Below are 26,735 nucleotides of genomic sequence, written 5' to 3' on the forward strand. Positions count from 1 at the left end.
CAGGACCTTAGTGACTTTTGGTGTACGAGAAACTCCCCTCAGTAACCAGAACCCCTATCCAACTAACATCAGTGTCTCATTTGTTCTCCATCCTACCGCGAAGCTACCAAATATTAGACAACCCAGAACAAGCGACTTAGAATACTCTCAGGAATGGTGGGAATAAAGAACACTCTTTTGTTTATATTCTCATACAAGTCCACAATGTGAGTAATCAGAGACACGGTAACATTTAAAATGTTTATTTTAACTAGGTGCTCAAAGATGCAGTATTTTAGCCAACATAAGCAGGCATATGATTAGAAATAAAACAATCAGCATTGCTACAATTCCATAGAACACAAAGGGAGAGATCATATTATACTGATGGTGGAAACAAGTCATATAGCGCCTTGTGTACCACCCTCCCCTTGCTCGAAGCTAGGTTTTATAATAATAGAAGGTCTCTAGGTTTCAACGGGGAACCCCATACCTCAAAGATCAGCTTAGGTGAATCACATCAAAGGATCAGCAAGCTCTCTTGTCAATGGATAGTTTTTCTCCAAGTTCCCGCAAACATGCATGCAGTTTAATATTAAAGGTACTCGAATTTCAGCTTCTTGCAGCTGGGTGCATGTTATGTTTAGAGCGTGGGCCGATCACCCTGAATCAACAGCATACATTGTTATTTGACCATGACGCTGGGAGCACAAACTGTACAGACTGTGGCTGCCTTGTAAGTCTAGGGATGTGGAAAGCAGACCGTTCTCATGTGAAGAAAATCAAGCAGGTTAACTTACAACAACAGATACATGTAGTGTTGTGTGCAAAAGCGGCAAAGTGGCAAAATGGCGTTTAAACTTGTAATGCGCTTATGCTAACATAGCAATGTATGCAGGCAGATTTCGGTCTTCACTACACTAACTCTCAGCGTAATCGCATCTGCATGTCACATCAGTGAGCTACTGTCATTGCCACTTCATCCCGAATACTGCCTTCTTCCCTGACAAGTTGGTACTCACGATTTGTGCATCTTTTCCCTTTGCAAGTGGTGCTACCCTTTTGTGTGCTGGAGGCCCATCATGCTCCACCACATGCCTTTAAGGAAGTGGAGAGTTACACCGGCTGGACCATGGAGGTCCCTTAGCTTCTTCATTGATGGGACTAAGGAGTACCGAGCAGTGTGCTAATAAGGGCTTGCACTCAGCAACTGGTTGTCATGCCATGTGGAGCAATCTCAGCTCAATACACCATTTTCTGAGGATATGCCCAAACAAGCTACAGACCCATGATTGTCTTGGAATACTATACCAGGTTCCATTGTAACCCCTGCATTCTTCAATCCTTACATTCTCTCCTTTGACCTGGTTAAATCTCCTGCAGCGCAGGCAACCTCCAGACGCTGTTGAGACACACCTATTTTTAATGGTACCAGCCACTCTACGTCATTCTATCCCATGGTTAGAGCTGTCTCCTGTGGTCACTTAAGAGTAACAATCATGCTCTACTGGAAAAATATCAATTGTGCCCTGAAGTCAAAGTGAATGGTAGTGGGCATATGAGGCTTTAAGAACCACACCAATTTCCCCATTCCCACTCCTGCCTCCTATCCAAGATGAGGCTTTCCAAGCATCTTTCAGCCTCATCTGGAGAGTCATATAAGTTTTATATGGATGTTTTCACTTATGTCTCTCAAAAGTATCTGACTTGAATCAAAGTCAAAGAGATTTGACTTTGATTTGGCAGAGATGGGAACTCCTAGGATATAGGTGTTCTCACTACATGCCGGAAAGATGGGAGGGAAAGAAAGCAGTCTAACCCCAGTCCTGATCGGCCTTGCATTTGAAAGTTCTAAAAATCCTGCACCCTTCATATCACCTCCAGGTAGCAATTTGGAATTCTAATTGTTGAATGGCATCAGGGTTTCAGTGCTATTTGAGTGTCCTTGCTTCATTTGCTCTCTATGCTGGACGTATACTTTAAAGGTAAATTGTTTTCTGTCCCCTGGACAGGCTATCCAGGGCTTGACTAGGATGGATGGTGGGAAGGGAATAAGTCCTGATGATAACATGTTTCAAGCATATTACGGATAACAATAGGTCTCCACTTTTCCATTACCTTTTACACGCGACCACCCTCTCCTCTTGCTTTTCCTCTTTCAGACTGCACCAAAGCCAAACTTTTCAAATTAGGTCCCACCTAGACCTGTTTCGCATTTCAGCAGCTCATTGTATTAGCCTGCTGTGACAAGAGGAGTTGAGGAAGGTTTGTTAGGTGATCGAGCTTGCCAGGTAAGCATCCTCTTGTATTGCACTTCACAGGATATAATTCATCTATCATTTTCCTTTGCCATCTAAAGCCACTGCGTGACTTATTCTGATCAGTCTTCACCATTTCCACTCTCTCTGCCATTTTTCATGCTGCCTGTTTACTGTCTTGCTTTCTTTCTCCCTCTCCTCCCTTCCAAAAGGACCCAGCCTGTTGTGTAATCCCAATAACAAGGGTCCTCATAGGCTGCCATTCCTAGCATGATTTTTGCCTAGGCAATCATGCACCGTCACCTCGTTTTCTAGGACTTTATGTGCTAGCCTCCTGCAGTTATGGTATGTTATGCAGATTTGTAGAGCACACTGTCACCTGGGAGGTTATCTTGGTGTTGAGCAGGTGCGAGTTTAGTCAGACATAGGGCCTAGTGAGACTACTCGAAAAGCCAGGTCTTCAGCTTCTTGCGTAATTTATGATGGTGGAAGGAGTCTCTTATGTGTGGCCCCATGTCAACTTGGACAAGCAATTAGATCATCAGCCAGATTCATCATTGTAAAATCGGCTCGCAAAGGGCCAGATTCTGAGAATCTGGCCCTTTGCGAGCTCAATTTTTGCATTTGGGATTCATCGCTAAATTGCGAGGAATTGCATTTAAGGAATCTCTCATTGAGATTCCATAAATGCAATTCATGAACCATTTTTGAATTGCGAAATCGCTATTTTTGGCCGCTATTTACCGCGAAGTCTGACTTTGTGGTAAATAGCGAAAACTTTGAAAAATGCACTTTACTGCATTTTTCTAAGTTGTATGTTACACACACACATGTCCTTTGGACATGTGTGTGCGCAACATCAGTCTACAATTACATTTCAGGGGGGCTACAGGGTGTCCTTTGGACACCCCTGGCACCCTTGAAATCGCATCCTTATTTGCGATTAGCAAATTGCTAATCGCAAATAAGGAATGACTCCCCATTCATTCCTATGGGACTTTAGGCCCATAGGAATGAATGGGGAGTCATTCCTTATATGCGATTAGCAATTTGCTAATCGCAAATAAGGAAGCTGTAGGAATCGCAAATAATATTGCGATTCCTACATGAATCCCGTTTTGCGAGTCATTAATAGCGATTCCTTAATAATCACTATTATGGACTCGCAAATCGGGACATTGATGAATCTGGCTGCATATACTTTGTCTAGCCTTGGGAGCCCAAATAAGACGTTCTGACAGAGGTTTTATCAAGTCTCTTAAACCCACACTCTTCTCTGCAGCATTTGAGTAGTCTTTTGGAAGTTAGACTATTTCTCGGACATTAGAATTGATGCAGCGGGAACGGTGTAACATTTTCTATAATCATTCATTATATCCCTAATTTATTATAATCAGGAATTTTTCTATAACTAAAGGTTTGGGCCCATGGTAACTCAATAACCACTTACATATATCAGGTCTTCCGAAAGATCTTTGGTAAAGCTAATTGGGACTCAATAATAAAGAGATGGATGCTATTCCCTCATGAGGCTCTATAATGAAGGAAAAGCCTATTCAACAACAGTATTCTCAATATACATGTATCTAAACATTGAATAGTTTCTTTTATCTAATTATTTCAACATATTAATGGTCAATACACTGTTACATAGGAAAAATCATAGCTTGTGTTAATTAAAATATTTTAGGTAAATTCACAATAAAGAAATACAGTTCATTTGGCAAATACATCATTAGTCAATTAACAGCATCAAGAGGGGAGAGTGAGAGAGAGAAACAAAGAATATGACATTGCAATTCAGTATGCAATACAGTTTTCATACGAACCTGGATCAGAGGAAACTAATACACAGCGTGCAATAGTGAGAAATAGCTAACCCTTCGGCTGAAAAGGTATAGCTTAAGCAACATCACCAGCTGATGAAGTGCAAGATAAATCAGGAAAGTCTCACTCATGATTTGCAAAGAATATAGCCAGCCAGAGTAGCATAGAGAGTAAAGCAGCAAGGCTCTCATCTCATAGAAACAGCTACTGCTAAGTTCTATTCTCATTGTAATAACTATACCCAAAAGCTTAAAAGTTCTATCCATCTAAAGTTACATTTTTATATATTTCACGCAACTTGATTGGTGCAAAAGATGAGGTGATCATCGTCCCAGTTAGTGCATCTGGATTTTGTTGTCAATGTTCTTTGTTAGAATAGATGTCATCATCGCGTTTGAAAGCAGGAAGAACAATTGTATTCCTTTTCCATGTCCTTGCCACTTTCCACATCAGCTTGCAACATTAGTTGACGCAATTATTCATGGTAAGAAATAGTATAATCATACGGAAAGAAAAACCTAGAGATACGCTACGTACAGCTAAACAAATAAATCAGCCTTTTAGAAATAATCAAGGACAAGATACATTCTTTTGTGGCCTACATGAGGAAAGGAAATTAAAACTAGCAGGGTTTTTAAGACCTTCATAGAGAACATAATTCATAATTTTCTGGGGAAATAAAACAAACGGATTAATATTTTATGAAAAGAAAGAAACATATAAATAAATAATAAATAAGGATTCAATATCATAATTAATTCCATAGTTATAATCTTCTTTTTAATAATCAAACTATTAATAAGATTTGGTTTTCTCTTGTTGTGCAACTAGGATTAATATTTTACAAAACATTTTCTACAAGCGTTTTCCATATGTTAATATTTCCTATTTCTAGTTGCATAATTTTAAATGCATATTTATTTATGTCTCTCTCCCATAACATTGTAAAAAAACAAAACACTTCATGGAATTCTTATGCTTTCAGCATGTTAAGCATTTCAGCTAATTCAGCTTTTTATTTTACCAAACATCTTGTGCCATTCTTGCATATTTCCACGTCATACCTTGAAATATCCCTGTGTACCTAATTATTAAAAGTCACATCATTAGTCCTTATTTTGTTAATAACAGTTATGAGCAGATTTGATCAAGCAAGATTATTTTGCTAAAATCATGCTTCATCAGAATCTTTCTTTCCCTTCAGTGCCAATAAGACCGGTAATTCCTTGTGTTACAAACATTATATGACATAACCATCCATAACAGAATCCTAGTTGACTGTTATAGACTGCTTCACCCTATCACAAAATATACTTTGCACTGTGAGCACAATGTTCGTTAGATAGTGGACTGGGTGAGGGCGAGTATCACTGGAGGACAGAAATATGCAAGCTAAAATGAACAAGGCCTTCCCATGCTGCTCTCCCATCTCTGCTATACACCCTGCACTTCCTTCCCACCCACAAAGGACAGATAAAGTTCTAGGTTTCTCCATACTCCACGCCTCTGGCCTAATGTCACCTCGTTCCTTTCTGGTCCATTAAAAATGTAAATCACCAGGTCTCTTCTTATTCAACATCTGACGTCCATCAGTCACCACCTGACTTGGACCTTTCTCACAAAGCTACTTTATTGTAACTGTTTCCTGCTCTCTGTGTAGCAGAGAAGGAAGTACCATCAGCTGCACTTGGAAATGTCTGTGTCTCTGAGAAGTGAGTAACTGCCACATTCTGTTGAGGCACTTGCGTACAATGGTCCTTGCCCAGCAGGAGCAATGGAGTTGCGCCAGCCCAGATGTTATTTACCTCAGACGTGGCGTTGGTGACCATGGAATAGTTGCAGACTATGGAGAAACACATTTATTTCTACCAATAGATACGGGGAGTCAGAGGGCCAGATGTAGGTAAATCTTTTTTACCGATTGTAAAATACCGAATTTTACCGATTCGGTATTTTAGAAATGGATAATGGTCTGTAGGAAAAAAATCGGTAAAAATTACCAAATCGGTAAAATTCGGAATCTCCGATTCGGTATTTACCGAATCGGTAAATACCGAATCGGTAAATACCGATTCGGTAAATACCGATTCGGTAATTCCCATTCATCCCTATGGGCCTGGATGCCCATAGAAATTAATGGAAATTACCGAATCGGTATTTACCGATTTTGGTAAATATCGAATCAGAGATTCGAAAAACAAGCAATTGAGCTAATAACCAATCACGTGCCCCCACCCCACCCCTCAACCAAGCAACAGAGGAACCAACCAATCCTGTGCATCCACCCCACAAGCAGGAAGTGGCCACACCCATGCAGGTGCAGACTAACTGAATATCCAGGAGAGCTGTGAGCAACTGACTGGCTGTTCTGAGCTGAGCTGTGCAGAAGTGCAGGTTGGATTCACAAGACTCCCAGAGGGAAGGTGCTGACAGGAAAAGAAAACTGAAGTTCAGCATAGGTGAACTGCAGGTGTTGGTGGAGGAGGTGGTAAAACACCACACCCAGCTGTTTGGAAGACAGTCTCTGCAGGTAGCAGAGGCTGTGAAGAGGAATACCTGGCTGGGTATTCAGGCTAAGGTGAACGCCATAGGGGTGACAACAAGAGAAGTGGATGACCTAAAGAAAAGATGGTATGATCTGCGGATCATCACGAAGAAGAAGTTGGCTTTACAGAGAAAAGAGGCCAATGTTACAGGTGGAGGAAGGAACAGGGCACCTGCCCTTACAGATCTAGAACAGCTAGTGGAGTCCACCCTGGAGCCAGAGAGCATATTTGGGATTGGTGATGCTGACCGCTCAGCCCGAGCTGCATCAAAAAAAGGTAAGTGACATGTCCATATTTCCCCCCCCTTGCCTGTCTCCCTCCCCAATGTGGCTGTGTGTTTTACACTCCAGTACAGGATTTTGCATCCACCAGCAATGCATCGTGGGAGTGGTAGTCATTTCAACATACATCAGTCCAATCATCATGAAATAATGTCAGGCATGCCACACACTACATTTAGAGGCAGTTCTGGCCAATGGAATTGTGTGACTGAATTGTGATTTAATATAGAAATACACGGTGAAAGCACCACTAAGCCATTGTACATATCTGTCCACAGGAGAGTCATCGCGCCAGACTGTGCAGGAGAGGGAGAAGAGGGCACCCCAAAGGGAGACGAGTGAGGAAGGATCCAGGAGTGCAGGGCCGGGCACTGTAACACCTCCAGCACCCAGTACACATGCAGCTGCCACATCAGAGGCAGGCACCATACAACATCCATCATCGCCTCTGCTCTATGACTCTCCACAGCAGGACCCACAAACACATTCTCCATCAGCAGCCTCAGAGGTGTCGGAAGTCTTCAGGCCCAGGACGCATGATGTTCCCCCGCTACAGGCATGATGTTCCCCCGCTACAAATCCTTCAAACCTCCTCTGATAAGGAAAGGGAGGGGGGGAATCAAAATGAGCCAGTGGAGGCAAACATTGCTGGTCTTCCGTCCACTCCTGTATCTGTGCACAGAGGCGCAAGACACCGCAGTGTCCGGGAGGGAAGCACAAGTGGCCATGGTGACGAGGTCTTCTGTGGGCTGGAGTCCACGATGGTCAAGGTGCAGCACCTGCAGGCAAAAGCAATTACTGCAGTACACACACAAATGTGCCACCTGAACAGTAACATGGAAAACATGAACCGGGGAATCTCCTCAATGGCGGATAGCATGAGGGACATGGCAGATGGGGAGAGGGACATGTCCCAGTGCGTGATGTCACTTTGTGATGAACTGTATGAAGACCGCACACAGAGGCGCAGGGAGAGGCAGTGCATGCAACATCAAACAAAGGCCATGAACCGTCTTGCAACAGCAACTTCCCTGTTATGTCGCCGTTCTGTTGCAATGCAGGAGGGGCTAGTGCACTGCTGCACAGATCTTACCAGGGGGATGGGGAGAGCTACAACAGCGATGGAAGTGCTGCTGACAAACCAGTCAGCCAACACAGGAGATGAAGGTGTAGGTGACACTGATGACACCACTCGCAGGAGCAGCACCCCTATACAGGACATTAGGAGGAGCAGCAGCCTACAAACTACAGGCCCTGGCTCAACAGCCAATGTACACTCCACCTCGAGGGTGCACTGCTCCACCTCGAGGGTGCTCACGAAGGGGGTGCCACAGGGCTCATGCCTTAGCCCTACATTGTTTAATGTATATGTGGCCCCCCTTGCTGAGATTGTGCGGAAGTATGGGTTCACACCGGTCTCCTACGCTGATGACACCCAGCTCCTCTACCCTTTCAGCTCCCTTGGCCCTAAAGTCAAGGAAAACTTTGCTGAGGGTATGAGGGCAGTGTCACATTGGATGGCCGCAAATTGCCTCCAATGTAACGTTGCAAAAACAGAGGTTATGCTCTTCGGCAGAGCAAGTCTTCTGTGGTCTCCAGACTGGTGGCCGCTGGATTTGGGTCCAGTTCCAACATCAAAGCCACACGTTAAAAATCTAGGGGTAAAAATCGACCAAAAACTGACCCTTAAGGAACATACCAACCACATTGCAGGACTGTGCTTCCATACCATTGGCCTTCTAAGACGAGTCTTCCCGTATCTCCCTGACATCTACAGGAGGACACTCGTACAGGCCCTGGTTACCAGCCGTCTGGACTACTGCAACGGCCTGCTGACATTAGCAAAAGCAGATGCAGTAGGCCGTTTGCAGGTAGTCCAGAATACTGCGGCTAGACTGGTCATGAGTGTACCGGCTAGGACTCCCTCTAAGCCCTTGTTGGATGAACTGCATTGGCTCCCTATACGGCAGCGCATCAGTTTTAAGATATGCTGTACGGTCCACAAGTGCTTATATGGGGATAGTCCTAAATATCTCTCTCAATCACTGGAGCTGTATCAACCTAGCCGGTCACTCCGCTCAAGCAACCAAGCTCTTCTGAAACCCCCTGCAACAAAAAAATCCAGACAAGGAGACCGAGCATTCTCCTCAGTCGGCCCTGCCTTATGGAATAAGCTTCCAACAGATTTGAGAATGACCACCAACCATCTCTCCTTTAGAAAAACATTAAAAACTCTCCTCTTCCGGGAAGCATTCCAGCCCCATTAATCTCTCTCACTGACTCTGCTAATGCTCATGGCTGGTAAAGCGGCAAAGCGCGGAGATACCCTTACGGGATTGATTCCGGCGCGATATAAGAAATTAAATAAACCACAGGCATCCTGCAGTGTTGTGCGTGGGCGCAAACAGTAATGCTGCCCACACTCCAGAGGACATGTTAGGGTGAGGTAACCCGTGTCCGCCTACTTAGGCTAGGCACACTTTGGAGTAGAAAGATGTGTCTTTTGACATTTACCGTAGTGCCCATTAAACTACGTCTTTCACATTGAACCCCTGGATGTGTCTCTTTACTTACTTAAAAGTAGTTGCGTGTGATCTCTGCCCATCTGTGTCTGCCATCTGTTGGTGTTGCAACTCCTGCTGTGTTGGGTTCAGGCAGTGCATGTTCATCATCATGGTCCTCACAGTCGCTCAATTCCATCTCGGTGCCCTTCTTAGTAGCAAGGTTGTGCAACATTGCACAAGTTGCAATCATCTTACAGCAGATGATTGGTGAGTACTGCCGTGCCCCTCCACTTTTGTGGAGGCAGCGGAACCTGCGTTTTAACAGCCCAAAGGTGCGCTCCACAATGTTCCTAGTAGATTTGTGTGCCACGTTGTATCGTCTCTGGCTGGGGGGTTGAAGGGTTGAGGTAGGGTGTCGGGGTGAAAGAGTGGACGGCATATGCACTATTCCCTATTTGTAAATGAGAAAGCCATTACTCACATGCACACATACATCTGCAATATGTATCAAGGGAGTGTCACACAATGTTTTACCTAGCAGGTATCCTTCGCCAAATTCCCCCGCTGTCAGGTGTGTGTAGATCCCACTGTTCTGGAAGATGAGGAGTCGTGGGTACTTCCTGGGAACTTAGCCACTATGTCCGTGATAATGTACTTGGCATCACAGATTACCAGTACATTGATTGTGTGGGTTGACTTCCTGTTTCTGTAAATGTACTCTGTGGCAGCAGGTGGGCATATTGGGATGTGGGTGCCATCGATACAGCCGATGACAGGTGGGAAATGTGCAATTTGATAAAAGTCAGTCTTGGTCTTGAGCAGTTCGGCGTGAGTTTCAGGGAAGCTGATATAATGCTGCATTCTCTGCATCATGGCCTCTAGGAACTTGCGGAAGAAACGGGACAAGCAGCTCTGGGACACCCCACCTACCGCAGCAATCACACTCTGGTAACTCCCAGAAGCAAGCAGGTGTAGGCTACACAGTACCTGCACATGGGGTGGGATGGCGTGCGCCCTTGGGGTTGGGTGTTCCAAAAGTGGGTGCAGGTCCATGATCAAGTCCAGGATGGTGTTGGGCTGTAGCCTGTACCTTTGCAGTATCTCTGGCTCAGTTAGTTGAAATAGCGTTATCCTCTGCCTGTAGACCTGCTCCTCCCTTCTCCAGACCCTCTCTCCTGCTGCCTGTAGACATAGCCGCCTTCCTATCACGTAGAATGCCCCCATTCTGGTCACACTGTTGCATTTTGGGCCCTTTTTTGTAGCCTGCACCTGGTTACCATCTGCTTTCAATCCATGGTAAATACCGACTCTTAAATACCGAATTTCAGGAAAATCAGTGTTTTCCGCTGTTACCGACCGGTATTTGGCTACCTACATCTGGCCCAAAGTCTTTTGCTGATGTGATGACATGTAAATTACTTTATGTTTAGAAGCATCAACGGCTTCACCTTTCTTGGTCTAAGCACCAGCCCTTATGCAACACAACACTTGGTGCTGTGTTTTCATGCACTCTACCCTAAAATATGAAGAACCTAGACCATTTACATGAAAAACCTTGTAAATTGTCTTTTTTTTCAGTGCTTGATCTGATAAACACTTGTGCTTGATCTGATAAACACTTGTTTCTGATTTGTTACACAGATTCATTTATTCGATATTAATGTTCCTGGGAAAATATGCTGTCAGGAGTCTGAAACAATGAGTCCAGGAGACAGTTTCTCAGTGTTTGACACACGTGAGTACGAGAGAATCATTTTCTACTATAACTTAAATGTGTGACATTTGCTGTGCCGCATAGTTGTGGCATGATCTAAGCAGTGGCGGCCGGCTTGGATCGGGGGCGAGAGGTGGGGGACACAGAGGGGGAGGGAAAGCGTGTGTAAAAAGACAAAGAAAAAACATACCTTCTCACCATTTCCTCACCGTATCTCTCCTCCGTAGTCACTCGCTCTGGCCGGAACAGGAAGCACACCCAGCCTTCACATAGCCAATCACAACACTGCAGTGTAGCGTTGTGATTGTTCTGTGCACCGTGGTTCAGCACTCAGATGCTGCAGATGTAATGCAGCCTGCGTGGAGAACATGCAAAGTGTGCATGAATGTTTGGATGGCCCGAGTTGGCCGGCCAAACATTCATGCACACTTACATAGTATGCTCACCACTCTCCCTGCTCCTGTAGTCCGAGCAGCACCACCCTGCAAAGCTGCTGCAGCAGGACAAAATTAAATGATAATAACGCAAGTCATTATCATTTTATTTTTCCTTTATTTCACTGCTACACAGCAGTGGGGGAACGTTTCTCCACCTTAGCGGAGGAGTTGCGTTGGATCTACGGCCATCATCTCACATGCATAGGCATTAGGAAAGGATGGCTGCCAGGAAATGATGAGGAAAAAGATTGGCTTCACCTGCAGATGTTGGATGGACACCCCCCAGAGAACATTTATCTTTGAAATATTTTTTTACAAATCTGAGAAAATGAAAAAACTTTTTTTTTAAAAGTTCTTTTGATTAATACTTGCTCAGTGATCAGTACAATTAGGAAACAGTTACATCAGATTACCATATCTTCTTTTTCTGTGCAACCAATAGTACAATAGCAACTTACAACATGTAGTGACAATGCCTACACTACCTCCCCTATAAGTCTGCCAGGCTCCCCATATCTTCTCCCGTTTCCTCGGGCACCCTCTACTCTTGTGAAAAAACTTTTTTTTTATGGTTCCTGGTGCCTCAAACTATTTTGCTAGACATTCGAGTATGCACAGTCCCAGACTGCTTGATGAAAGGTGAATCATTCTGTTTTTATCAACTTGTCAGAGCAGGGCAACGCAGTGTTTACTTGTCTTAATATGATAATTTAGTGGTTCAGTATATTTCTTTTCAATGTCTGCTGGTCCTTTCCTGTCTGTTCATACTGATTAAGGAAAAATAACATATTAAAGTAGAGACTTTTACAAACATGGAGGGGAAAATGATTCTTCTTTCTTGAACAAAACCTACAGCAACAAAGTAACACATACATTTCAACAGACATCAAATCCCATCAACACCAGCGGGAAAAAAGCAGTCTAAAAAATTCAATATCTGTCCGATCACAGTAGTATCCTCCTCTTTGGAGGACATTTTGTGACTTTAGTATTTCTTATTTTTTGTTTAGACCATGTCGTCATCTTATAAACAAATAAATAAATAAATCCTCCAATGCAATCAATCCTCATTCTATTCCAGAAGGAAAAAAGAAAGAAACTCATTCATCATCTAACATGGACCCAGAGGATGGTACGGGCAATCATCCAATCTTGTTTTATTCAGCAATGTTATATCACACTCATTAGAGCAGATTAACGTACACATACTATATCAACACAAAAATACCACATTCAGCCATGGCTATGTAACAGGTGGGGAAATGCTAGCCTTTGTATCTTTAATAGAAGTTAGGCATTCAACCACATTTGATGAGAAAAAAAAGAAGCTCCTATTATGCTTGTTTAAAGTTTATCAAGCACTCCTTAGGCCATTTGATCAGTCAATTTAAAATAAAACTCCTTAAACAAGGACTTGCCTGACTAGTCCATGCCTCAAAGTATCATCCAATCTGCCACTGGCCTTAAAAGCCTTTGATACCATTTCACTTTTATCTGTAAGGTAAAAATAAAACTGGAGCATCTATACACACTTGCTGTATCATCCATCCAACCTTCGTGGCTTGTGTGTGGCTTGGCCCTTGTAGTGTCTGGAGAGTGTTCATCAGGAGCCCTTTTGACTCCTGATGAACACTGTGGAGCTATGACATAATGGATGAAGTGTATTGCAGTGAAGGTTATTTTAGAATGTTGAGTTTGCAGTTACACACGTAGACACATAAAGACGTCATACTGTGATCCCAAGCTCAATGTGTCTCAGTCATTTATGGGTACCCTGGCTGGGAAGACCCTACAAATGGCAAGGAGTTAGGGAATAAGTAACCCTAAGATTGATAATGTTCTCACAGAGAGTTTTCAGTGTTCGAGGCAAACCTCTTCTTAGTGCCACAGGTACCGTTGTCGAAGTACAGAATCAATACTGAATGCTTGTGGAGTCAAAGTGCAGTTCCAACTGCTGTGAGGCAGTTGAAAATGAAAGCACTTACAGAGAATCTACATGCTATTGATCAAGGACCTGTTGGTCAGGCCATACATAAATGTACCGTGCTACTTTGCAACATAGAGCCATACCTAGTAGGAAGTGATAATGATGCAATTACAAGTGCTGCCAAGCAGAAATCAACCCGGTGTCAGAAAGTACAAAGTGACAGCCAAGCGCAAGATAATGCTGCGATTATGAGTGCTGTGAGGCAGAGATTAACCAGGTGTTAGCAAGTGCACAGCAATGCCTGAAGCAAAGCGACCTAGAGGTAATAAATGGTTATCTGCTTACCAGAAGTAATTAAAGGGAATCTTCGTACCGCAGGACTGGGCAAAGCATCCCAAGGAGCCGTACCTGGGGTTGTGCTGATGGAGCTGTCCATACCTGAACTGGGAGCCACCAAAGTCGCGGATTGAGGCTCAGAACAATTCCACAGTTCTTTGAAGAGTGAAAGTCAGTGAGTGGTTTAGAATAGTGACAGTTTGTTGTTCCAATGGAGACCAAGAAGAAAATCACATTTCCAGTTATCGTCAATGATGATCCTGGGGCAAGTACGTCGCAAGGTCTTGTAGAGAATGAGTTACATTCCACACTGGTCTACAATGCTGTCATTTTTTTTAAACAACTATCATTATTCGATACGTCAAATAGCAGTGTGTGAGTAGCTAGTGTGCCCCATATCATACATCTTCATCCAAAAGAGTCCTGTTGTATGCCTCCCAGAATAAAGGGAATATTCCATTTTACAAGGATCACAGTACCTCTGGAGTAGGTAGAATAAGAGGATAATACTCGAACTGCAGCCCACTTGCTGGCAAAGGTAGGGGTACGAGCTGGGTCTCTTGTAATACCGCAATGTGGATGTGATGCCTATCCAGGTAAGCCAGGACTTGTCTGCATTTCCGGGGATCTCGAAGACCCCTAATGTTCCACGTGATTAGATTTAGTTGTAGTGCCGCAGTGTGGGTTGACATGATATGTTAACAAAATTATACCATGGTGTGCTCTGCAAAAGAATGCGCCTTGGAATATGGAGCCTGGATCTACCTGTGGGAAAGAAATACAGCATACAAGTGGAACTAAGTCCCCCCACCACCCCCACCCACAACAGCACCCCAATCGTGCCCGCATTGGTATCCCTACCCAACCCAAAAAACAATTGCAACAGTGCAATAAAGAGAGAATCATACATTGAATATAGGGGGAACACCCACATGGGGAACGCTAGTGTGCAACGATAACCTCCCCCTCCTTGTAGGTGTTAAGTCTAGCTCCTGATGGCGGGGAGAGACGGACGAAGGGGGGGGAGTTGCTTGGCATAGTTTGATTCATGAGTTAAAAAAACACATAGAAAACTGAAAGAAGCAGTGTCCGCCATTAAATAAATAGAACTGACAAATTCGAGTTCGCAGCACTTATCTGTTGGTAAGTAGCAGTTCGTCAGGTGCCAATCTTCTATGATGTAATAAGATGAGGCGTTGAGCAAGTAACAAGAATGGCAGGGCTGATATCAGGCAAAAGCCCAGGTCTCACCCAGGCACAGCGTCTTTGGGACGGCATGAAGACCAGCAGCAATGACCGTACCTCTAGGCAGGAACGCGCCTCCTGGACCGCGAGCGTAAAATCTGGGTATAAGGAGAAGTTGGCGCCCTCGAACTGCAAGTTCTTTTGTTCCCTGGCCAGTTTCAGTGCGGTGTCACGGTCCCTATAGTTAAGGAGCTGAGCAACGATCGGGCGTGGGTTCACGCCTGGGGATGGTTGGGGGCCAAGGGAGCGGTGTGCATGCTCAACGATTAGCTGTGTGGAGAATGCATCAGCGCCAAAGGTGGTACACAACAGGCGTTCGACAAAGTCCTCCCTGTGGCCAGTGTTTGCGCTTTCAGGAATTCCAGTGACGCGAATATTATTGCGCCGGCTGCGCACCTATAAATCTTCATTTTTGGCCAAATTATTTCGAGCAGTTTGTTCATTTTAGCCACTTGCTGTGTCACTTGAGTTGTGGCATCCTCAGCATCGGAGATCCGTCTTTTCCGCTTCTTTAAGTTGCTCGCCATGTTTCTCCACCTTCAGCACTATGTAGTCCATGCAGGTGCTCATGGAGTCCATTTTGTTACAGAGGCTGTGCTGAATGGCCACGAGGAGGGCCTTTACTTCATCAACCTGAGTTGACGGAGGATTCATATATTGCGCGTCAGTAAACTGTTCTGGTTCTTCAGTATTAGATCGGGTGACAACCTTTTTTGTATCAAAAGGGAGTTTGGACTTCCGACCATCTGGCTTCCCCATGGCGGGAGGCGCGATTGAAGAGAGGATGCAGCAATAATGAGAGGCTTGGGGTAACTCCAGTGCAGGGGCTGTCACCAAAACAATTTCCCTGAGTCAGATCACCCTTACGTTGTATCTGGACCGTTTAATATTGCAGTTTTATGCGTGTTGTTGGGTATGGAATGCGGGTAATTCCCACTTCACAGGGATGATTTGTCGTCAAAGGGTGCAGGCGCTTCAATAGCGAGCCAACCAGGAGTGGAAAACAGCGCCAAGTGAGCCTAAGCAGGTGGGAAAGGAGACAGCAGACTGTAGGACAACAACGATGCACGCCGCCAGGTTGGTTGATGTGGGGGACAGCAGGGCAAGTGCAGTATTGTAGCTAGGCCACAGACCTCGTCGCTAGTGTGGGGGGGTGCCTGATTCAGCAGTGGCACCCACTCTGAGACCTTGAAGATATTCCCCGATCCCTTCTAATAGCAATCCTCAGGTAGCAGTTTATCGTGGGATAGCAGAGTTCATTGGAACGAATGGGCAGTATCGTAGGTGCCATGCTCAGGACCAGGCGCTGCAGAGGAAATGGTGCTGGGGAGCCCAATGGTAGGTACTTCGCTAAGCTGGGAGTTAACATGACAGGGTGGTGTCAAGAGGGCACTGAACTGACCAGCGGAAAGCCCCCGGAACCGGGCTATGTCTGCTTAATGAGGATTATCGCGCGCGGGCTCACCGTGTTCGGGAGGTGATCCAGATCGTGCGGGCTCACCAATGCAAATGGTGGGGCGGCGGCGACGACCAAAGTCCGTGCTGTCCACCGCCCCGTGCAGAATACGTTTGGGCTCCGTATGTCTCCTAGGGGCTCAGATTGCAGAGAGCTGTCTAGGTGTGGCGGGCGGCGAAGGAGCAGTGCTGCGGGCAGGTGTCTTGTTGCTCGGAGAGGCCTAGACTCCACGTGGAATCCCCGACCCCCTCCTGTCCGCTTGAGCCATCAGCAGGCCTCCACAGAGTGCCGCCCTCACCTCGGGCAGATTATCCCGGCACCTCGTAACACCCTGCTTGGGTCTTTTTTGCTAATTCAAGCATGAGCGTACCCGCTGCTGTCGGTAATCACAGCGGGTATTTTATTTCAATGCAGCATGCAAATAACTCCGGATAAATTATGTATATTATTGCTAAGTGTCCGGAGCCTCAAATGTGCATGTCCATCTTGGTCATGTGACACCTAGCGCCCCCAGGTTGCTTTAGAATGTTAAGTTCTCAGTTACATGCAGACATATAAAGATGGGTGATATCAAGCTCCGTGTGTGGCATAGTCATTTACGATTACCCCGATAGGGATGACGCTATGGCCCTGAAACCTATGGTTTTCTAATGGAAATCAATGTGTCCTTTTATACTGGGAGTGAATCTCCTCAAGATTAAAAATAGGATGAGAAAAAAGGCTGCGGAGTTAGCTCTACTAATCTGAAAGAGGCATGTTAGTGATAGATTCCTTACCTTAGAATATCCCCAGGTGTCCGACTGGATCCAAATTGTTTTTCGTCAGCAGTACCCCTGTGCGTCGGAAGGTGGCGTTGTGCGACTCCGCGTTAGTTGCTGGCGTCTTATGCGCCGAGATGACGTCACAGAGACTACTTAGGCGCCACTCATGCGCGCTGACGTCAGTTCTTATTCCGCACCAGCAAGCACAGATCCGGTTAGAACACGTACCCCAGTCAATTTTTTTCTAACTTTTTTGAGACTTTTGTCTCCACTTTTTTGAGTCTTGACACCGGGTGCCATGTAGGGATGCCTGGGTTTAAATCCTGCGTTGCCTGTCGCCGTACGATGTCGGTGGCCGACCCCCATGGCATCTGTCTCTACTGTCTGGAGCACGACAATGACTCCTGGTCATGTTCTGACTGTCTGGCCATGTCTCTGAAGGCCTTGCGGGAGCGGTCCCATAAGCTGCTGGAGGCCCGGCAGTCGTCTCCGCGCCATTCGAGGTCCAGGGGTCGCTCGAGGGATCAACTGCAGAGCCATCATCACCGCCCCTTGGGGTCGAAGTCTTCACACTTGGAATCGGGTAAGAGACGTCATAAGAAGAAGTCGAAGAAGCGCTTATGCTCTCCGACGTCCCCCTGTCGGTCTACGGACGTGGACAAGGGGGTCTGGGGTAACTCCCCCGCGGCTCAGTTGGAGCCTGTGAGTCCCGCGGCCTACCCACCTTATCCGTGTCCGTTCCTGGCATCGTTGGACCATTTTTATTCCCCGTCCCTCCCCCCTCCCCCGCTGCCTGTGCCTTGGGCAGTGGAGGAGGGGGGACGACTGGGAGGGGTCTGAGGACCCTCTTGCACAGCAGTGCGAGTCAGAACAGGAGTGGGCAGAAGAGTCGGAGGATGCAAGTGGCCTTGACCTCTCCTCTGAGCCTGGTTTTCTTTTTCCTCCTGCTGTGGCCATGGAGGAGGGCGCTACAAACACTGTAGTGCTTCGTAGAGCAGCTGAGGCCCTTGACCTGCCTACGGTAACTCTGATAACTAACCTCTTCACTGAAGTCCTTCAGCTGGCGGCAAGCTCTATGGAGCCTCTACTACCGTTCAATGAGGCGTTAACTGATGTGTTGATGAGCACCTGGTCTAGGCTTGCCACGGAGGTCCCCGTGGATAAGAACACGGCCCGGCGTCATCGCCCGGCCCGGGTGACCCTGCCTTTCTAACGACCCACCCAACTCCGGAGAGCCTGGCCATCCAAGCCTCCACCTCCCAAAGCGCATTCCCTACCGCCAGATAAGGAATCTAAGAAGCTGGAACAGTTTGGCAAGAAACTGTTTTCCTCTGCCAGCTTAGGGCTGCGGTCGGTGAACACCGCATGCCTCTTGGGTCGTTACTCTCACGCTGTGTGGGACATGGTTGCACAGACGCTGCCGCAGTGTCGGGAGGAAATTCGGGCGGTGTTTTCCCAAGTTGTGGCTGAGGGGAAGGATGCAGGAAAGATCTCCATCCGGTGTGGACTGGACACCGCAGACTCACTGGGTAGGACAATTTCTACCACAGTGGCCCTCTGTCGCCACGCCTGGTTACGGTCCACAGGGTTTTCAGGGGATGTTCAGAGTTCCCTTATGGACATGCCTTTTGATGGTACCCGCCTGTTTGGCGATAAGGGAGATAGTACGCTGGAGCGTTTTAAGGACTCGTTTTAAGGACTCCCGGGCTATGGCCAAGTCCTTGGGTCTTTCCACCATGCGCCCGGCCATGTCTGCTTTTCGTTCCTTTTGTGGCCATGGAATGGGTGCCCCAACACGTTCGTTCAGCCAAAAGCCTGAGCCAAACCAATCTCAGCGCGGCCGCGGATGTGGTTCCCACCATGGCGAGATAGGGGGCCAGCGTGTGGGTCAGTCCACCTCCTTTCCAGCAGGATCCACCTCAAAGCATTCCTAGTCTGAGCTTTGGGGTGCACCCCACGCCGGTGGGTGGCAGGATTTGCCATCACCTCCCCACTTAGCGTTCTATCACTTCGGACAGGTGGGTGCTGCAAATCGTCTGAAGGGGCTACTCTTTCCCGAGTCTGCCCCCCCAGCCGTGCCACCTCAGTTCCACCGCATGTCGGGAGATCACTTTGCACTTCTCTAACAGGAAGTCACGGGCCTCTTGGCCAAGGGGGCCATCGAGCGTGTTCCTGGGCCAGAAGTAGGGCGTGGTTGTTATTCCTACTACTTTCTGGTCCCCAAGAAACAGAAAGGGGGTCTGCGCCCCATCTTGGACCTCAGGAACGTCAATCACTTCCTCCGGAAGGATAAGTTCAAGATGTTGACTATGGCTCAGGTCTTGGCTGCCCTCGACCCTGGAGACTGGATGGTAGCATTGGACTTGGCTGCCCTCGACCCTGGAGACTGGATGGTAGCGTTGGACTTGCAGGACGCATATTTTCATATCCCCGTCCTGCCGGCCCACCGGCGTTACCTGCGGTTCATGATAGGCCTAGAGCACTTTCAGTTTGCCGTGCCATGCTCCCCTCCGGCCTTACCAGTGCCCCTCAGGAGTTCACAAAAGTGATGGCGATGGTCACAGCTCATCTGCGCAGATCAGGGGTTCCAGTCTTTCCCTATCTCGATGACTGGTTGTTGAAGGCGGGCTCGCCCCAGGCAGGTGTCTCCCACCTCCAGACTATGGCCGACCTCCTGCATTTGCTGGGGTTCTCCATCAACGTGCCAAAGTCCCTCTCAGAAGCTCCACTTCATCGGAGCAGTTCTGGATTCAACGCAGTTCGGGTTTATCCTCCTTCAGGCTATGATTCCGATCTTTCAGCCTCTATCACAGGTTTCAGTCAGGATGACCCTCCGGCTCCTGGGCCTGATGGCCTCGTGCATCCTGCTAGTGCAATATGCCAGATGGCATATGCGGGCTCTACAGTGGGACCTTAAGTTCCAGTGGGCACAGCATCAGGGCAACCTGTCCGATCATGTCCAGATCTCGGAGGGCACTGCACGAAAATTGCAGTGGTGGCTCACGAATCACGATTGGGTCAATGGCAGATCCTTCTCCCTTCCCCAACCGGAGCACACAGTGGTGATGGATGCATCCCTCCTGGCTCCCTATCAACCTTTTGGAGCTTCGGGCGACCCGACTTGCACTGAAGGCATTCCTTCGCTCTGTCCAGGGAAGTGTAGTGCAGGTGTTAACAGACAACACCACCGCCATGTGGTACTGCAACAAACAGGGCGGGTTGGGGTCGTGGACCCTATGTTAGGAGGCTCTGCGCCTCTGGACATGGCTGGAACATTAAGGCATTACCTTGGTGGTTCAACACCTGGCAGGTACTCTGAACGCCAGGGCGGACGAACTCAGCCACCGGTGCATGATGGATCACGAATAGCATCTGAACTCGGACGTGGCGCAAGATGTCTTTCTGCAGTGGGGAGAACCTTGGTTAGACCTATTCGCCACCAAAGAGAACGCACAATGTCATCGGTTCTGCGCGTTGGAATTTCCAAGACGGCACCTGCTCGGCAACGCTTTTTGACGTGAGTGGAGCTGCGGTCTGTTGTACGCATTTCCGCCTATACCACTTCTGCCCAGAGTGCTGAAGAATATTTGGCGCGACCTTGCCCAAGTCATCCTTGTGGCTCAGGATTGGGCACGAAGATACTGGTATCCTGAGACCACACCCACTCCCCATCCCAGCTCCACCCACTTCCTCACTGGCTCCACCCACTTCCTCTATTGGCTCCACCCACATCCTCAACTGGCACTGCTGAAAGCCAGTTGCGATACCTGGTCTGAATTCCTACCTTGATAATATAATGGTTGACTGTAGGAGAGTAGGGTCTGCTATCCTATGGGCACCCCATTTTTTGCTTTTTGCTTCACTGGTTTTCGACTTAATGTGGCTGTGGGCCTGCTAATCATACCCACAGCCCTGCTGTTCTCTCTCTAAATTCACAACCATGTACTTTAGGTACATCACCAATTGGGATTGTGTCACCTTATGAGCCCCTGTACAGTGTACTATAGGTACCCAAGGCATAGGTGCATCCAAGGCCTACCAGGACCTGCAGCATATCTTTTGCCACCCCTGGCTGGCCATCCAAACGGACACAACTGGCTGATCATTCAGCTGGGGCAAGGTCGTGTAATCACCCCTTGCTTAGATATAGTATACCTATGTCTAACCTTATATCTGGACACATATACACCTATAAGTCACTCCTATGGCAGGCCTTAACAATCCTGAAGGCAGAGTGCTTGGTTTTATGTGAGATGGTGCTCTAGCATGAGCTGAGCCTGTCTGCAGCTTTCTGAACCATGTCCTTATAGCTGTTCCAGGATATTGCCATACCATATACTCTTAAGTGCATTATGTACCTCGCGGTCAGATGCTAACTTTGGTTTGGCATTATCAAAACATTTCGTGTAAGGTGTCATACACTTTGGAATACTACCCCCTCACCAATTCTGGCAATGGGGGTAGCATTCCACCCTTCTAGAGGGAGAAGACATGTTACTTACATTAATCCCGGTTAAAGTTAACCAGAGCCTCAGCACCACAAAATGGATGCTGCTGCCACAGACACAAGTCTGACCTCCTGCTGCTGGACGAAACTCCGGCAGGGGAAGCCTGGACAATAGGCTTCCTGTCACAGGGAGGTGCTAGCACCACCCCAGACAGGAGATAGTGGATTGGGGCAGGGAGGGCTGAATGAAACTAGACACTGCCTGGGGCACAAGAGGTGTCCCATGCCTAAGCCAGTTCAAACCGGTGCTGGGGCACTCCAGCCCCAGCTCTGGCGTGAAACTGGACAAAGGGAAAGGGGTGTAACCACCCCCTTCCTGGGTCCCACCCATAGGAGGGACCTAGCAGGTAATCCAGCCCCTAGATTTGGTATATAGGTAGGAAGTGAGTCCCAAGACTTTAGATAATCCTGACTGAAACTTTGATACAAAACTCTGGACCCTTCGACATCCTACTCAACGTAGAAGACTGAAGAATCTCCCTTAAGGTCAAGGAGTGACCACCCTGTGCAAGCAGGCACCATCAAGCGCTCAACGGTTTGCTTTATCATTGCTCCCGCCGGAGCTCGAACAACAGAGCCTAGCAAGAACTAGACTTCCAGACATCCAACAGCCCGAGCCACAGCAAAGCTGAGACCCGTGGAGGCGACGAGAGACGTGGGACCGGCCATCTTGGAAAGCCAGCAAAGTGCTTTCTGTGCAGCTCCTGAGGCACCCTTGAAGCTGTGCATTGGGGATTGAGAAGCCCCAGCCCCGAGCATCCTTTGTATCGAAGATCACCTCTCCACACTCACCAAGTGCTGCGTGGGGCCCTTTTGCATTTTCCTGCTCGACGCATCTGTCCGGTCACTTGCCCGTTGGCTAGTGGCCTCTGTGACGATGAACCTTTGAATTTTCAACACTGGTCTGGTTGCTCTAGACTGGCCCTTGCTCCCCTGAAAAGGAGCAGCCCATCAGACCTTGCTGGTCTGATCCAGAAGCCATTTTCAATTCCTGCGTGGGTTGCATTTGCCAAGGCCTGTTGACTCCGAATCGAGAACCGATACCGCCGACAGCGAGAGCCTCTGTGGGACAGTCCGTGTCCAGCACCTGGTCATCGTCGACACCTCCTGGTCCATTTGGCAGTGGAGACAATTTTCACAACAGCACCTGATCGCATCCAGACATCGCCTGGTTCCTTCCTGGTTCCATCCTGGTCACTGGCTAGTGACCCAGACTCTGTCCCCTCTGCTTTCAGGTACTCTTCATCCTCGATCCACCCTTGGATCCAACCGGACTCTTTTCTCCTGGTCGCCTGCAGCATCTTTTCTTCAAGGCTCCATAGAACTCCACAACGAAACCCAACGCACTTTGACACCTATGCAGCCGCTTCCTGTGGGTGAGGTAACGTGAGTACTATGGTGCTCCTGTAGAGGTTTACACCCCTAGTGTCCTAGTTTCCAGTGGTTAAGTTCTAGTCCAGTCGAAGACTCCTAACTCTTTAACTTTCTATCTTTACGCACCCATTGACTTCTATGTGTGCACGCGTGTGCATTTAGACACTGCACCCGCATCCAGTGGGCCTCCTGAATGATCCCTAACTGCTGTTAGTCCAGTGTAGCCCCAGCGATTCCCAAGGCCCTAGGCCTTACCATTGTTCGTGACGTGGTTTTTATACCACTATTTTAGTATATGGTTTTACGGGCCACCAGGGCCTATCCATATTTGTGCAACTTTTGTATGTTATATTAAGTTACTTGTTATGCGCTTGTGCTCCTGTGCTCATAAAGAGTTCACGGGGTTATTTTAGAAATAAATACATATATATTTTGAATATATAACCTGTGTGGTGTCCTTTCATTTGATATTAAAAGGTTTGCATTTGGTAAAACAGCTGGCTTCACATGCCCTCTTGAGTTTAGCCTAAGACTGCTTTGTCCATGTGGTAACTAGGATAGCTGGTCTATAAGGTTGACTTTACAACCATCACCATAAGGGTTGTTTGGACTGGTGCAAGGTGCTCACTAGAATAGTGAACATCCTATACCAGGCCAACTTCTCACATTGACTTGAAACACGTGTGGGTTTTCCAAGCTCCTTGTGAAGGACATGTTTAATAAATTCAATGCAAAACCTCAAAAGAGACTGGATGTTATGACTTTTGGAACTGAAGAGAATAAACTTTTTCTGACTGTGAAAGGCCTGACTCTAAAGTAATGCTGAAATGACTACTTCTACTTTGGTGCATTTTATGTCTCCACAGGTTTAATTTTCAAATAACATGCTAAACTATTTGTAAAAGACAGTGACACACCTTACACACTTCTCAATGATTTTGCTCTAAGAACTTGGGGAATTCAACCACTGATACATGTACATTTTGTTGCCAAAGTATATATGACACTGTAGAGCTCAGTGGTACAACCCCACTATGAAGGCATCTATCACATTAGGAATATATATTGGACTCTGCTAGATGCTCAATATGCACCTCTCTGGCATATGCACGACCTGTAACTGATTTATGCACATCATTCAGACATGTAATATGCCCAATATGGACATCTGAAACTTCTTAATATATGCATATATAAGGTTTCCAAAATGTGCATATATCATAGGCTTGTGTAAAATGCAGTGTCACAGGTATGCCTATACTATACAATGCAGACCCTTTGTATATGTACGGTATGTAATACTGTGGTATCTGAAAATTACACTGTTCAAATGTGCAGATGACTTAAGCTTTACAGGAATTATAATGTAGGTCTACAAACTTCACAGACCCAAGTCAGAAATGTCCACCTGAGCAGTTTTCTGTTTGTACAACTCAACCTGCACTCATACAGGCACACATCTCTCCCTGCACTTATACAGGCACGCTGCTCACCCTGCACTCATACAGGCACACCTCTCACCCTGCACTCATACAGGAAACCACTCACCCTACAGGAACACCGCTCACCCTGCACTCATACAGGCACAGTGCTCAACCTTCACTCATACAGGAACACCACTCACCCTGCACTCATACAGGCACAGTGGTCAACCAGCAGTCATACATCTCTCCCTGCACTTATACAGGCACACTGTTCTCATACAGGCACACTGCTTTCATACAGGCACACTGCTCACCCTGCACTCATACAGGAACACCGCTCAACCTGCATTCATACTGGCACACTTATCACCCTGCACTCATATAGGTACAGTGCTAACCCTTCAGTCATACAAGCACACTGTTCACCCTGCACGCATACAGGCACACTGCTCACCCTGCACTCATACAGGCACAGTGCTCACCCAGCACTCATACAGGCACACTGCTCACCTTGCAGTCATACAGGAACACCACTCACCCTGCACTCATACAGGAACACCGCTCAACCTGCATTCATACAGGCACACCACTCACCCTGCACTCATACAGGAACAACACTTAACCTGCACTCATACAGGCTCACTGCTCACCCTGCACTCATATAGGTACAGTGCTCACCCTTCAGTCATACAGGCACACTGTTCACCCTGTACTCATACAGGCTCACCGCTCACCCTGCATGCATACAGGCACACTGCTCACCCTGCACTCATACAGGAACAACGCTCAACCTGCACTCATACAGGCTCACTGCTCACCCTGCACTCATATAGGTACAGTGCTCACCCTTCAGTCATACAGGCACACTGTTCACCCTGTACTCATACAGGCTCACCGCTCACCCTGCATGCATACAGGCACACTGCTCACCCTGCACTCATACAGGAACAACGCTCAACCTGCACTCATACAGGCTCACTGCTCACCCTGCACTCATATAGGTACAGTTCTCACCCTTCAGACATACAGGAACACTGTTCACCCTGTACTCATACAGGCTCACCACCCATCCTGCACGCATACAGGCACACTGCTCACCCTGCACTCATACAGGCACAGTGCTCACCCTTTAATCATACAGGCACACTGCTCACCCTGCACTCATACAGGCACACCGCTTACCCTGAACCCATACAGTTACGCCGCTCACCCTGCACTCGTACAGGCACACCAGTCAACCCGCACTCATACAGGCACACTGCTCTCATACAGGCACACTGCTCACCCTTCAGTCATACAGGCACACTGTTCACCCTGCACTCATACAGGCAGACCACTAACCCATTAATCATACATGCACACAGGTCCCCCTGCGTAGCACTTACCATGCACTCATACAGGCACAGTGCTCACAGGCACACCAGTCACCCTGCACTCATAAATAAAGAAAATGGAAAGACAAGCACACACAGCAATCTGTAGAATCGTAGCTATGCATGACCACACATTAAACCCCTTTAGCAACTTTAGAGGAACACTGTCTTTCTGAAAACAGAACTTTTAAGGTTAATACTGTTAATGCGCTGAGAGTCTAACAATGAACCCTCCATGTTCCTCTTTCCAGCAGCTGTGATTAATCTGCCCACCCGGCCTCTCTTCATTGCAGGGAGCAGGTCTGGACAGACACTTCTAGGGGCCGTTGCTGCCTTTAAAGCGTCTGTAGTCTATACAGAGTAATACTGCAGTTAAAATATGTACACTCGACATGGGAGACTGCGCATCTGTTGACTGCAAAATTGTAACATTCCTTATGTAAAATGCCCAAGACGAAATTGCATATCTCCTAATGTAATGCAAACTTCTCTTTAAATGTGCAGGGAGGCCAGGAGCATTGTTAGACTATCTTCGGAAGGCATCTCCATTCCAAACTCCAAAAAATGGCAACACACTGTTTACACTGTACAGCATTACTGCTGCTACTATCACATACCTAATGCAGATGTCCTACGCTCCCATGAGACAGTCAATCCTGCCAATGGCGACGTGCGGGCTGGGGCTGTAGCCTGGCTCCAATCTACAAAGACACTGTAGCTCCAAAGGAGTAAGGATTTGGCAGCACTGATAGGTAGGTCTGCAATCCTGCTGCTCGAGGCAACATT

The 26,735-nt window shown here is 47.2% G+C and overlaps 1 protein-coding gene across 1 annotated transcript in view; it reads left to right on the plus strand.

Annotated features, from left to right (window-relative positions):
- LOC144771843 (omega-amidase NIT2-like) overlaps positions 1 to 26,735 on the plus strand; it is an 823,895-nt gene that overhangs the window by 506,327 nt on the left and 290,833 nt on the right. The window contains exon 5 of the mRNA XM_078656107.1: positions 11,037 to 11,130. Coding sequence (XP_078512233.1) covers positions 11,037 to 11,130 — 94 coding nt within the window. The remainder of the gene's footprint in view (positions 1 to 11,036; positions 11,131 to 26,735) is intronic.

Source organism: Lissotriton helveticus, chromosome 8 (assembly GCF_964261635.1).
Source record: "Lissotriton helveticus chromosome 8, aLisHel1.1, whole genome shotgun sequence".
In the NCBI taxonomy this organism is placed as follows: Eukaryota; Metazoa; Chordata; class Amphibia; order Caudata; family Salamandridae; genus Lissotriton; species Lissotriton helveticus.